The sequence below is a fragment of the Suncus etruscus genome, chromosome 4 (assembly GCF_024139225.1).
Source record: "Suncus etruscus isolate mSunEtr1 chromosome 4, mSunEtr1.pri.cur, whole genome shotgun sequence".
NCBI lineage: Eukaryota > Metazoa > Chordata > Mammalia > Eulipotyphla > Soricidae > Suncus > Suncus etruscus.
This window is the reverse complement of record NC_064851.1, coordinates 14,629,593-14,643,359: the sequence shown is the minus strand read 5'-3', so window position 1 is coordinate 14,643,359 and position 13,767 is coordinate 14,629,593. Positions and strand designations below refer to the sequence as shown.

Genomic DNA, 13,767 nt, shown 5'->3' with positions numbered 1-13,767 from the left:
TGTGGAACTTGTTTTTTTTTTTGTTGGTGGTGGTGGTGGTATTTTTTGTTTGTTTGTTTGCTTGTTTTTGTTTTTGGGTTAGACCCAGTGGTGCTCAGGAGTTACTCCTGACTCTGCACTCAGAAGTCACTCCTGGCAGGCTCAGGGGACCTTATGGGATGCTGGGATTCAACCTGAGGTTTGTCCTGTGTTGGCAGTGTGCAAGGCTTGCTTGCTTGCTTGCTTGTTGCTTGCTTGCTTGCTTACTTACTTACTTACTTACTTACTTACTTACTTACTTACTTACTTACTTACTTACTGCTGTGTTATCGTTCTGGCCCAAGGCTATGAAATTTGGGAAGATTCATCAATATCGAGTCACAATTGTGACACTATCGTCCACTCCCACACTACGAGCCTAAGTTCCACATGGATATAATGATGGTTCTAGCTCACCCAGGCTATGATAGTCTCCACCATGTAGAATGCATTAAAGAAAATAGCTGTTGAGGGGTCAGAGTGATAGCACAGCAGGTAGGAAATTTGCCTTGCAGGTAGCAGACCCAAGCTCTATCCCCGGCATCCCATATGGTCCCCTGAGTCTTCCAGGGGAAATTTCTGAGAAGAGAGTCAGGAGTAACTGCTAAGTACTGTCATTATGGCCCCAAACCCAAGAAAACAAAAAAAGGTGGTTGAGTCAGGGCTGGAGTGATAGTACAGCAGGTAGGGTGTTTGCCTTGCATGTGGCTGACTTGGGTTCAATCCCGGCACCTTACATGATCCCCTGAGCTTGTCAGGAATAAGATTTGAGCACTGTAAGATATGATCCCCCAAAACAAAACAAAATAGCTGTTGAAAGGATGTCTGAGAGGGGTAGAGAGTTAGCAGGATGTTTCTTACCCTGCATGTGGCTGGAGTCAATTTTGGTGGCACATATGGTTTCCCAAGCCCACCAAGAATGATCCCTAGTCAATAAAGCCAGGAACAGGCCTGAGTACTGCTGAGTGTGGCAAAAAGCAACAACAAACAAATAAACAAGCAACAACAACAACAACAAAACCCAAAAAGAATGCCTGGGTCAAGACTAGAATAAATAGGGGCTGAGGGGTCAGAGTGACAACATATGGGTAATTTATTTGCCTTGCATACGTCTGACCCAGGACAGACCCAGATTAGATCCCTGGCATCCCATAGGATCCCCCAAGCCTGCCAGGAGCTATTTCTGAGCATAGATCCAGGAGTAACCCCTGAGCGCTGCCGGACCAAAGAAAAGGGGTGGGGAAGGTTTGGAGAAACAGCTCACAGTGGGAGCACAAGGTTTGCCCCAAGAGCCTAACAGGCTTGATGATCAGCACTTTATATTCCTCCCAGTATCATTGGGAGGCACTCCTTAAGCACTGCAAGGGGAGTAGACTAAGTACTTCTAGGTGAGCCCCCACAAAGTAAAAAAAAAAAATGAATTAGACCACAAGAGGTGGGGCAGTGGTCAGAGTGATAGCACAGTGGTGGGGCGTTTGCCTTGGATGCAAGTGACCCGGGACAGACCCATGTTCAATCTCTGGCATTCCATATGGACCCAGGTTGGGTTACTGATCCTACCCTAATAAATAATTGTACTTTAATAGTAATATTGGATTATTCCTTACTTGGTATTCTTCTCCCACCCTAGGGTGGGACCTGAATCTTGCCAATAAAAGTAGGGGTCTGAGGAAGGAAGGCAGAGACTCATTCTTCGGTCTTCTTCCACTGAGCTGAGTTCCTTCCATTGTAGGAGCAGAAAACTTGGGTGGTTGAATTCCTTGCTTGAGCACTGGATTTCCTGAACCCATTCTTGTACCTCTTCACTGTGGATATTTCCTGCGTCAACGTTTGCTTCCAGGCCTGTGTAACATCAGACCCTCATTTTGAAGCAATAGCTCCACTACATGTTCCATTAACAGACCCCCAAGCCCAGCAGCACTGATTTCTGAGAGCAGAGTCAGGTGTAACCCCTGAGCATGACTGGCTGTGCCCCACCCCCCAAAAATGACCACAGGAGTCCTGAAGAGATAAATAATACAGGGATGAAGACACTTGTCTTGCATTTGGTTGAACCGGGTTCAATCCTAGCACCCCATGAGTGATTTCAGAGCACAAAGCCAGGAGTAAGCCCTGGCACTGCCAGATGTGGTTAAAAAAAATCACCCACTGAATGCAAGAAATGGAAGAAAAAAAAATAAACACACCATGAAATTAAAGAGACCACAAGCAGGCTAGGAGATAGTGCAATGGTTAGGGTTCAACCTGAGCAAATACCACATCCAAGTTTTATTCCTGCCACCAAATGTTCCCCTGAGCCTCACTGGCTATGGCCCTGAAAGGCCCCCAGCATGGCTCAAACCCTTGCACTGAACCAAGGATCCCCCAGACTTCCTAGTGCTGCTTAGCAGTCCTCTCCCCAAACTGATCGCCAGAAATAATGGCCAATTATTTTTTGGGTTTTTTTTTTTGGGTCACACTCGATGCCACTCAGGGGTTACTCCTGGCCTATGCTCAGAAATTGCTCCTGGCAGGATCCGGGGACCATATGGGATGCCGGGATTCAAACCACCATCTTTCTGCATGCAAGACAAATGCCTTACCTCCATGGTATCTCTCCAGCCCCTAATGGCCAATTACTAATAACTGTGAGTGATGCCCAGTATTTAGGACAAGACACTCTAGGACACATTTGCCCAAGGAGTCCCCTTTACCTCCTGTCCTCAACATTTAGCACCCTGGCTGAAATCCAGGCACCGGTGATCTAGACGCAACTGATTAGTTCCTGCCCGAGGCATCCCAACCTTATGCTGCCACTGGGAGACTGGCAAGGACAGTGCCAGCCAGGAGTTCTGACCTCACTTTGCTGTCAGGGACTCCGCAGCAGGAAAGTCAGCCGCTGCAGATGCAGGCAGAGCAGTGGGCTTCTTTAAGGGAGGCAGGCAGGAGTGCCAAACTAATGACAGTAATAACAAAGGGGGGGGGGGCATGAAGGGCGAGTTATGGAGCTGGTGTGCACCCAGGCAGAGCCAAAAGTCTGGGCACCGGCCAGAGCAGGGAGGGCAAGCAGAGAGGGAGAGAAGGCAGGTGGGGAGCAGAGGAGAAGCACGAGGAGGGTCAAACCCTGGGCAGGACTGAGTTGGGGGGGGTGTCCCAGGGGAAGTTCACTGAGCCCTCAATGTGTGACAACACGGAGTCATTCATTACCCAACGGGCAAGTGCTATGGGAAAGCTCTGTGAACAAGACAAATGACATTTTTGTTCTGTTTTGTTTTGGGGACATATCCAGCAGTACTCTTGGCTCTGAGCTCAGGAATGACTCCTGGAGGTGCTGGAGGGGGGGGGCATGTGGGATGCTGGGAGATGAACCCCACTGCAAAGCAAACACCCTCCCCATTGTACTATATCGATCTGGCCCAAGACAAATGATATTTTGGTGAGAGACAGAGAGAGGGAGAGAGAGAGAGAGAGAGAGAGAGAGAGAGAGAGAGAGAGAGAGAGAGAGAGAGAGAGAGAGAGAGAGAGAGAGAGCGAGAGAGAGAGAGAGCAAAAATAAACAAACAGTAGATAATTCGGTTGGAGCCAGAGATAAAAGCATAAAAACACAGTGGGTAGGGTGTTTGCTTTGCACATGGCTGAGAGTTCTGATCCCAGGCATCCCATATGGTTCTCTTGAGCACTGCCAGGCATAACCCCTGAGCATCATTGGGTGTGGCCCCCAAAACAACAACAAAACATGAGGATAATGCTGAGAATGAGGAATTGGAAAGACAATGGAATCTATTGATGAAACAACTGAATGGCCAGAGGGAAAATGGGATTGAGCAGAGCATGGGAATGGGCAGCAGACTTGAGTACATTGGTGTTCAGAGAATGAATTCGAATATTTCAAACATTAATTGTGACCTTGGGTGGGGGTGTGGGGTTGATGCTAGTACAATGGGTAGTAGAGTGCTTGCCTTGCCGCCCAGTAGGAGAGATCTCTGAGCACAGAATCAGGAGTAAGCTCTGAGTACTGTTTGCTGTGCACCCTCCTCCCCAAAAAAGAATGCTAAATGTGGTCCCTGAACAATTACAGCAACAAAATAAAAAAAAAAGAAATGTGGTGTGTCAGGAAAACTATTTTAAAGGCTCCTCCAAGCAATACTCAGGAGACTCAGGGACCCCTCTTGACAATTCTCTCCCTGCCAGGGATATCCAGGGCCACGAGATTGGTGCTTGGAGATCATCAGGGTCATATCTGGTAGTGCCAAGTTACCCCATCCTCTATCTTCTACATAACTTTGCCTTAGGGTAAGACTTGTCCATTTCTACAGTGCCCTGGGGATATTTCTTGGGTTACACCTGGCAATGCTTTGGGGGTGGGATGGGAGACTAGAGCAGGCATGTATTGCTGGAACCAGGGTCGTGTGCATGCAAGGCAAATAAATAGCTTACCTGCACCTACCAGCCCCCCAAAATATACAGAAATATATATATATATATATATATATATATATATATGTTTGTTTTGGGGTCATACCTGGTGGCTTTCAGGGGTTACTCCTGGCTGTGCACTCAGAAATTAGTCTTGGTGAATTCAGGGGACCATATGGGATGCCGGAGATCAAACCTGGGTTGGCCTTGTACAAGGCCACTATGCTATTACTCTGGCCCCAGGAATATATTTTAGATTTGGAGCACCAAAGACTTGTTGGTGAATAGGATTTAGAGCGAAGCCAGTGAGAAAAGAGAAAGAGAGGAAGGAATTCTTCTGGGCTTTTAGCCTGAACAACTCAGAATGGACATGTCCCAGGATTTGGGGGGTGGGGGCACTGCAGAGAAAAGGATGGGTGTGGGGAGAAATTCAAGATATCTATTTTTTTGCCACATTGGCTTCGCATGGCTATTAGGCACCCAATGGAGATGTCAAGGAAGCTGCTGGATAAATGAGTCTGGAACGCGATATAAATTTAGGACTCACTGACATTTACATAGTATTTAAGCCCTGGGAGTGGATGACATCACTGAACTGAGCTTGTGGAGAGAGGACCAAGGACTAAACCCCAGGAAGTGCTGACATTAGAGGTCAAGACAGAGAAGGAAAAGCCAGAGAAAGGCGAAGGAAAAAAATTAAGAGTGTAAAGGTTTAAAGAAGGGCCATCAGAAAACTGCAGGGTTGTGTGACAGAAAGGGATGGGATGGGAAGATAAGGGGAGAGCGGTGAAAGCCCCCCCACTCCCTTCCAGCCCTTAGGCTACTATTTATAGAGGTCAGGGAAAGCGATAATAGATGGTGATGCGATTTTTTTTGAGGGGGGGGTCACACCCAGCAGCGCTCAGGGGTTACTCCTGGCTCTCTACGCTCAGAAATCGCTCCTGGCAGGCTCGGGGATCATATGGGATGCCAGGGATTTGAACCACTGTCCTTCTACATGGAAAGGCAAACGCCCTACCTCTATGCTATCTCTCCGGCCCTGGTGATGTGATTTTTATGAAAACATGAGTCATTGTGAAAAAGCGTGAGGATCATGCCAGTGACACAGAGACGCAAAGGCCCTGTGGCAGGTGTTTCTCCTCTAGGAACATTAGCTCAGGTCTAGGGCGACTAAGGCCTAGGAATCTGGTGCCACAAGGCCCTGAAAGTCACAGCAGGGGGAGCTTGGGTTTTTTTTCCCATAGCTTCTAGCACTAGAAAAGCTGAGTAACCTGATTTGATTGGAAAGACAATTCGGGTTCCATTTTGCAGTGGACACCCTATTCCCAGGGTGGAATAGGAGGTCGAGGCTGGTGCCAGGTATTTCCCTGGTACCCCCATACTCCACCAAAAGCTGCAAAAGTTGGGGGCACTGAGAATAGGTGACTCAGACATCTCAGAAACAAGACAGGGATGGAAGGGATGGCTGTGGTTTGCGAGTGACGGGCTTGGGGAAAGCCCAGCCCTCTGCACCCCGACACCTGGGCCTGGGCCGGAGCTGGGTTCGACTCCTGCTGGCGTGGCAGCAGGAGGGTTAAAGCGTGCGTGGCCTACAGGCGGGAGGAGAGGCGGAGACCCGCGTTCGTTCGTTCGTTCGCAGCAGCGGCCACGCAGCTGAGCCGAGCCCAGCCGAACCGAGCCGAGCGAGCATCGCCCGCTAGCGCCCTGGGCGCCCGCCCTCTCCTCCCCTCCAGCGCCCCACGCACGAACCCCCGATCCACCCACGACCATGCCCCGTACCCCACCCGCTCCCACGACCCCCCAGACTCGTGCAATCCCGCGCGTCTGCAGCTGTCGCGCCGTGCGGCACATGCAGGTGAGTGTCGGGGACCCCCGCGCGCCCCACCCCACGCGTGGGAACTGGGCCCTGCCCTTCCCACGGCTCGCCCACCACCCCCCCAGGCCTCTCCCCGCGACGCCCCTGGGCTCCATCCAGCCCGCAACCCCCCACCGCTCCTTCCCGCGCGCGCTCTCCGCGCCCCATCCCTGCGCCCCATCATTCTGCGCGGACAGCGACACCCCCCAAAAAACGCTTCTCCCCTGCTCTCCCTCCTTGCTCCCCGCATCCATCCCGCGCGCCCCTCATCCCTGTCTGGGTCTTGCGGGCCTGTGGGAGGGGTGGGATGGGATGGGATGAGAGGCTAGGCCGAGGCAAGGAGCCCCCCCCCCCCAAACCCCAGGTCCCCCGCCCCGCACCCCACACCCAGCTCATCTTCCTTCTGCGCACACAACAGGTCGGTGGAGAGCAAGTAGATGGGAGGTGGCATGGCACGCCAGCCTGGGGACTGCAGGGCTTCCAGGAGGGGGTGGCACAGAGGGGCGCAGGGGCTGGAGCTGATGTTGTGTGTATGTGTTTTTTTTTGGGGGGGGGGCCTGGATGCATAAGGCCCCAGAGGCAAGTAAGTCCTGGAGTCATCGACGCCCCTGCCAGCCTTGCACCGCTGCTTCTTGGCTTCCACACGCCTCCTCCCTCCCTCTGCCCCGGCTCCCACCGCTGCCCTGCTCCCCGCAGGTTCCCAGAAATACTTCTCAACTCCTCCATCTTAGCCGCCAGCGTCTGCAGCCCCCCATCTCCTCCCCGCCATTCTCCCCCCAGTCTCCTGCCCTGCTCCTTCTCCGCCCATCCCGCCTCACCCCTGCTTGCCCCCCTCTCTCCAACCGCAGCCCCATTCCCACTTCTGCCTCTGTGCCCACCCGGGACCCCCCGCACCCACTCCCCTTCCTTCCTGACCGTTTTCCCACTCCCCTTCCTTCCTGACCGTTTTTATTTTTCTCCATCTCATCTCAGCCCAGCGCCCTGGCCTCCCTCGTATTCCTCGACTGACCAGCCAGCCCCCCCACCCCATCTCTTTTCCCTAGTTCCCATCTCTGTGCCGGTGGGGACCACTGGGCCTTGAGGTTCCCTGCGGTCTTGTCTCCGAATCCCACCTTCCCTAGCTAGCTCCACCTTCATCCTTTCATGCCGCCGTGGCTCCCCATCTCTTCCCCTATTTGACCCCCCACCCCCAAGAAGAACTCGGCTGTGCAGATTAGATTTAAGCATCCAAGAATATAGGCCTTTGGGTTTGGGTTTCTCCTTTCCTCAGGCCTGGCTCTCATTCACCACCCTCCTGCGAGGAACAAACTATTCCTTTTCCAAACCCTAGCCTGCAGCCCCTCCCACATCACTGCCCCCCAGGGATCCTCAAAGTTGGGGGAGGTGGGGGCTCTGCCCACTGCCACCTCCCTCAGTGCCCATCTGGAGATAAACAGCCAGCGGGATGCTCCTCTGTAGTTTTTCCTGCCACCCACCTCTCTCTTTGTGTGTGTGTGTCTGTGTGTCTCTCTCTCTCTCTCTCTCTCTCTCTCTCTCTCTCTCTCTCTCTCTCTCTCTCTCTCTCTCTCTCTCTCTCTCTCTCTCTCTCTCTCTCTCTCTCTCTCCTCATCCCTCCATCTCCTCCAGAGATAAGGTTCCTGGGCCAATCACATTCTTGGGGGCCCATCACGAGAGCAAGACCTGGCACTACACGTGGGGCTTTGGGAAGGGCAGGCGGGGCTCTGTGGTCCCTTGTGCATGTAGGGCCCCCCCTTCTTCTCTGATTGATTTGCCCTTCCCTCCCTCCCCCCCCACTCCCAGACTCCTTCCCTTGCCGTGGTAGGTGCTCAAGGAATCACAAGGTTCTTGACTCTAATTTAAGATCCAAGAAAAGCTTGGAGCTGTGGGCAGAGGAAGTGAGAAGGGAGGAAGCAGAAGTGAGAGTCGACCTGGGAGTGGGGGGGTGGTGGTGGTGATAGAGATTTGGGGAGTTGCAGCCAGGTAGGGGGCTTGAAGTGGGGGGACTCTCTGGGAACACTCCCCCAAACTCAAAAAAGCCTGCTCCTGAGCAGAAATTCCTCCGTAGTAATGGGGAGATGGGGCAAAATGGTGACTGTGTGGTTGGAGAGGTGCTCAGGGCAGACTTGGGGTGTGATGCCCACCCCCTTTCTTCCACAGTAAGGGCTGAGCATTTGTGACGTGACTGAGGCGAGGACGCTCTCTATGGACATGGAGTCCAGGATGTGGTAAGTTGGGTGCTGCCATGGGAGCCAGTGGCTACCCCCTTGGGTCTAGCTCTTTTATTTCTAAGGCCCATACATGGGTCTTGCATTCCAGAGGGCAAGACACTTAGGAGTCGGGGAAAGGAGGCCAGAGGCTGCCCAGGGCCCCTCAACTCTGGCAGAGATGCCTGGGGAACAGCAGTCCCGGCCTGCTAGCAGCCAGACTCTCTTGTCAGCCCACCAGATTAGGGCTGGGCTCACCCCTTGCCTTCTCTCTTTCCCCCACAGGCCTGTGCTCCTGCTCTCCCGTCTGCTCCCCCTCTGGCCGCTCTTGCTCTTACCCCTTCCCCTGCCCACTCTTGGCTCTTCCTCCTCCCCACGCACCCCCCCAACCCCGGCCCGACCCCCCTGTGCCCGAGGAGGCCCCTCGGCCCCACGCCACGTGTGCGTGTGGGAGCGGGCTCCCCCACCCAGCCGCTCCCCTCGGGTCCCCAGATCGCGGAGGCAGAGTCTGCCAGGCACCGCACCCCCTGCCACCCCTTCGGGCTTTGAGGAAGGGCCGCCCTCCTCCCAGTACCCCTGGGCCATCGTCTGGGGCCCTACTGTGTCCCGAGATGATGGTGGAGACCCCAACTCTGCGAATCCTGGTTTTCTGCCCCACGACTATGGCTTTGCGGCCCCACACGGGCTGGCCACTCCGCACCCCAACTCCGACTCCATGCGAGGTGACGGTGATGGGCTCATCCTCGGAGAGGCACCTGCCACACTGAGGCCCTTTCTGTTCGGGGTCCCTGGGGAAGGTGAGTGGGAGAAGTGGGAGGGGAGGTTGGGGTGTGTGGGATGGTTGTTGGAGATGAAGGGTACCCCCCTCCCCATCCAAGCTCCTTCCACAGCTTTCTCTGAGCCTTCTCTCCTGAAGCCTCTCCTCCACAGTCAGGGCTACTGAGGTCCTTTGCATCCTGATGGCGAGCACATGTGTGCCTTAGGAAAGAAACCAGCTTCCACTCCAGGTCCTGGCTTCTGCCAGGAATGAACCCCCAAAGTGGAGTAGGAGCAATTCAGACATAGCTCTGATGGGCCTGAGAGATAGCACAGGCCACAGTGGTCCTCAAACTATGGCCCGAGGGCCACATATTGTATTTGTATCTGTTTTGTTTCTTCATTGCAAAATAAGATATATGCAGTGTGCATAAGAATTCATTCATAAGTTTTGTTTTTACTATATAGTCAGACCCTCCAATGGTCTGAGGGACAGTGAACTGGCCCCCTGTTTAAAAAGTTTGAGGACTCCTGGCACAGGGGAAGAGTGCTTGCCTTGCACATGGATGACCTGGGACGAAGCTGGGTTCTATCCCCAGCATCCCATATGGTCCCCCGAGCCTGCCAGGAGCGATCTCTGAGCATAGAGCAGGAGTAACCCTGAGTGCCACTGGGTGTAACGCAAAACCAAAACAAAATAGACATAACTCTGACCCCGGGCCTCACCTCCAGAACAGAGATAGACTTTGCCACCCTCAGGATTCTGGGCAGAGAGAAGGAAGGGTTCCTTCTTCATCACCTAGTTGCAGAGGCCAGGAGAGAGGGCTCAGCAAGCTGGAGTGCAGGCCTTGTATGCAGAAGAACTGGGTTCCATTCCTGGTCCCACATGGTGTCACTATCACCACAACGCCTGCTTTCTAGGAGAAAACCACTGATCCGGGGTTGGGATGATTTGGCAGGACAATCTGCAGTACTAAGAACCAGAGGAGCCGTAAGCTGCAGAGCTACAGGAATAGTCAGGCACTGTGGGGCCAGAGGGCATTGCTGGCACTTCCGGAAACCTCAGCCTGATCTCACCCCAGTCCCCTTGACTTCTCCTACTCAGCCTCTCCTAAGACTTTCTCCCCATCACCCCAGGTGTGGACCCCCAGCTGTATGTCACTATTACCATCTCCATCATCATCGTACTGGTAGCCACTGGCATTATCTTCAAGTTCTGGTAAGGGGGTGCTGGGGTGGGGACTGGATGTGGGGGGGGGGGAGAGTGTAGAGGCACAGAAGGGGTGAAAGAGCAAAGGCAGCAGTTCTGGAAGTGACTAGTTCAAGGCAAATTTCTTCCCGGAGTGCTAGGGGGTGCCTGGAGAGTTGAGGATTTTGAGGTTCTGTGTTTTCCCAAGATTGAGAAAATAGACCCATAGTCTGTGGCTTCCCCCTGCTAAGAGCTGCTGGGGGAACTGGGGGGAAGATTTGGAGCTTTCTGTACAGGCATTTAATAACAGGTCACTTGGTCTTTCACACTTTCCTGAGAGGATCCTTAGGCCCAGGGATGCGGGTCGTTAGCTCACTGTGAACTGGAGCTAACCTTTTCTGGGTGCCTGCTGAGGAGAGAAATGGCTCCTTTGGACCCAACCAGGAAGGGGACAGTTCTGGGGCAGAGGGCAGTATCTATGGGGTGGGGGGAGATTAGCTATTCATTCTGTGGGTCTGGATCAGACCTGGAGGGTTTTGACTTTTTTTTTTTCTACCAGCAGTCTGTGAGCCAGTAGTTGAAGACCATCAGATCTTTTTTTTTTAAACTTTATAGATTGATTGGTTGGTTGGTTGGTTTTGGGGCCACACCCAGCAGCTATCAGGGGCTACTCCTGGCTTCTGCACTCAGAAATTGCCCCCAGCAGGTTGGGGGACCATCGGGGATGCTGGGAAATAAACCAGGTCCCTCCCAGGTTGGCCACATGCAAGGCAAACACCCTACTGCTGTACTATCTCTCAGGCCCCGACCATCAGATCTTAAATATTTTTGTTTGTTTGTTGTTTTGAGTCAAACCTGGTGGTGCTCAGGGGTTACTTCTGGCTCTGTGCTCCGAAATCATTCCTGGCAGGCTCAGAGGATCATATGTGATGCAAGAGATTGAACCTGGGTCAGCCTCATGCAAAGCAAACGCCCTACCTGCTGTGTTTTCACTACGGCTCCTTAAAATTTATTTTTATTACTTTGATTTTTAGGGCCCCCACTGGCAGGTCTCAGGGGTTACTTCCAGCTCAGTGCCTGAGGATTGTTCCTGGTGGTAGTGGGAGGCAGGGACACTCATATAATATCGGTTAAGGGTGGGGTACTCAAACCCGGGCCTCTTGCATGTAGAACATGCAGAACCTTTTGAACTCTCAGGCCCCAAATGCTACTGGTTTAGGCCTGTGCTTTTTGGGTTTTAGGTTTGTTTGCTTTGTTTTGGGGCTGCACCTCCCATCCCTACCGTGCCAGACTTACATCTGGCCCTGTGTTTAGGGATCACTCCTTGCAGGATTAGGGTTTGGGGACCACAGGTCCTGGGGATTGAACCCGGGATCGAACTCCAGTCAGTTGCACAGCCCTCAGGTGCCCTAACTACAGTCCTCTCTCCAGCCCTAAATCGGTGCTTTCTAGCCCGTGGGGTGCAAGAAGTAGTTGTTAAAGGGGTTTTCTGATCCCTCAAGAACACAGAGATTGGGGATATGCCTTCCTTCAGGGCCAGTTTTACTGGAGTCGGATGGGGCAGGATGGGTGCATGTGTGAGAGTGGCACTGCAGGCCCTGGATGGATGGGGTGCTTCTGGGGGGATCTGAGCGCCCTTTCTTGCTTCCTTCCTGCACCCCAGCTGGGACCGCAGTCAGAAGCGGCGCAGGCCCTCAGGACAGCAGGGAGCCCTGAGGCAGGAGGAGAGCCAGCAGCCGCTCACAGACCTGTCCCCCGCGGGGGTCACTGTGCTGGGGGCCTTTGGGGACTCACCCACCCCTACCCCTGACCACGAGGAGCCCCGAGGTGGATCCCGGCCTGGGCTACCGCAGCCCAAGGGGGCGCCAGCCTTCCAGTTGAACCGGTGAGGGCTGGGGTCAAGGGCTGGGAGGGCAGTATTGGGGGGGCTGTGCTTGGGGGATGCTCTTTGCTGGGGGGGGAGACAGGCCGTGGGGTCTCCTCTTGGGGGGCAGGGACCCTCCTCTGTTCGTGGAGCGAACAGGCTTAGCTGGGACCCCGTCTCCTTAACTGCCCTTTCCCTCATCCCTTCAGGATTCCCCTGGTGAACCTGTGACACCCCTCTCAAAGTTGGGGTGCTGCCAAGCAGGAGGCCAAAGGGGGGCAGCACAGCCACCTGTCCCACAGAGGGTGGAGCAGCTGTGGGAGCAGGGATGACTGATCATCCTGTGTCTCCCCACACCCACTGGCCACCCTGGCCATCTTATCCCTCCCCTTCTGGCAGCCTCACCTCTGTGGCTCTGCCCCCCCCCTGCACATTCAAGCCTTGCACACTCCAGGCCATCGCACCCCTCTGGCCATGACCTGAGGTCGCCTGCATCCTGTCCACAGCACATCCCACGGGGGTAGGGGTCCCCAGGGCCGCCATCCTTCCCCTTTGTCCTGGTGTCACGTGTCGTGCTCATGTGGCTCATGAACACCCCCTCATCCAGCTTCCGTGGCCCCTGCATGCGGCTCCCAGAGGTGGGTGGGAGGCGAGCTGGGGGGGGGTCTTCCAGTTCCCCCATCATTGGCCCATCCCCTGGCCTGTTTCCTGTCTCCCCCCACCACATCCCATTTCAGGGGCGCTGTCATTACCCTGAGGGCTCCCCTGTGGGAATGGAGGGTAGTGAGGCCCCAAAGCCCCACCTCCCTCCCCCTACTACTGGTGTTGGGGAGTAGCCTGCTGCACTACATGAGAAAGGGGCTCCCCTTTGCCCTCTCCTCCCCCTGTCAGTCTCCTCTGTCCAGGCTGTCTGTGTGTGTCACTCTCTGGAATTCGGAACCCCTGAGCCAGTCCCCCTACTTTCCCGCCTCCCTTAAGGACCCCCCCCCCCCTTAACTCCACTTAGGCTGCTGGGGACTGGACTCAGCTGGTTCAAGGCCATCAGAGCGCTGCCTCCACATCCCCCCTCCTGGGGGGGCCCTACCCTCCCTCCCTCCTCTCTTCCCCCTGCCCCTCCCTGCCGCTTCCTTCCTCCTTCCTCTCACCTGGCTCCTATGCTGTGATATATATTTTTGTATTCTCTCTTCTTGTGGTGATAATCTTGAATTCTTGTGGGATGTAAGTTTCAAACTTTTCAAATAAAGCCTTTGCAAGATACCCAGTTCTGTGGAGGAAGAGTCGTCCTAGGCCACCCAGAGAGAGAAAAAGAGGGGAATTGGGTTGGAGGGGGGAAGAGTGGCCATTGTTTCCTGTCCCAAGCCTGTTCTTTTTCTTTTTTTGGGGGGGTTTATTTTTCGGGCCACACCCGGTAACACTCAGGGGTTACTCCTGGCTATGCACTCAGAAACCACTCCTGGCTTCTTGGGGGACCATATGGGACACCAGG

The 13,767-nt window shown here is 54.1% G+C and overlaps 1 protein-coding gene across 1 annotated transcript; it reads left to right on the top strand.

The window, feature by feature from the left end:
• Window positions 1–6,031: 6,031 nt before the first annotated feature.
• PIANP (PILR alpha associated neural protein) lies at window positions 6,032–13,111 on the top strand. Its single transcript, XM_049772096.1, has 6 exons — window positions 6,032–6,268; window positions 8,426–8,493; window positions 8,758–9,269; window positions 10,366–10,447; window positions 12,081–12,302; window positions 12,491–13,111. Exons 2-6 carry the CDS (start codon window positions 8,471–8,473, stop codon window positions 12,510–12,512), a joined length of 861 nt encoding a protein of 286 aa, XP_049628053.1. The 5' UTR covers window positions 6,032–6,268; window positions 8,426–8,470; the 3' UTR covers window positions 12,513–13,111.
• The last annotated feature ends 656 nt before the right edge of the window (window positions 13,112–13,767 follow it).

Bases quoted from the DNA above. Each gene is read 5' to 3' on its own strand.
- PIANP (XM_049772096.1), top strand. From the start codon at position 8,471: ATGGACATGGAGTCCAGGATGTG. The intron at 8,494-8,757 runs GTAAGTTGGGTG...TTTCCCCCACAG, and splicing joins GACATGGAGTCCAGGATGTG to GCCTGTGCTCCTGCTCTCCC. The intron at 10,448-12,080 runs GTAAGGGGGTGC...CCTGCACCCCAG, and splicing joins GGCATTATCTTCAAGTTCTG to CTGGGACCGCAGTCAGAAGC.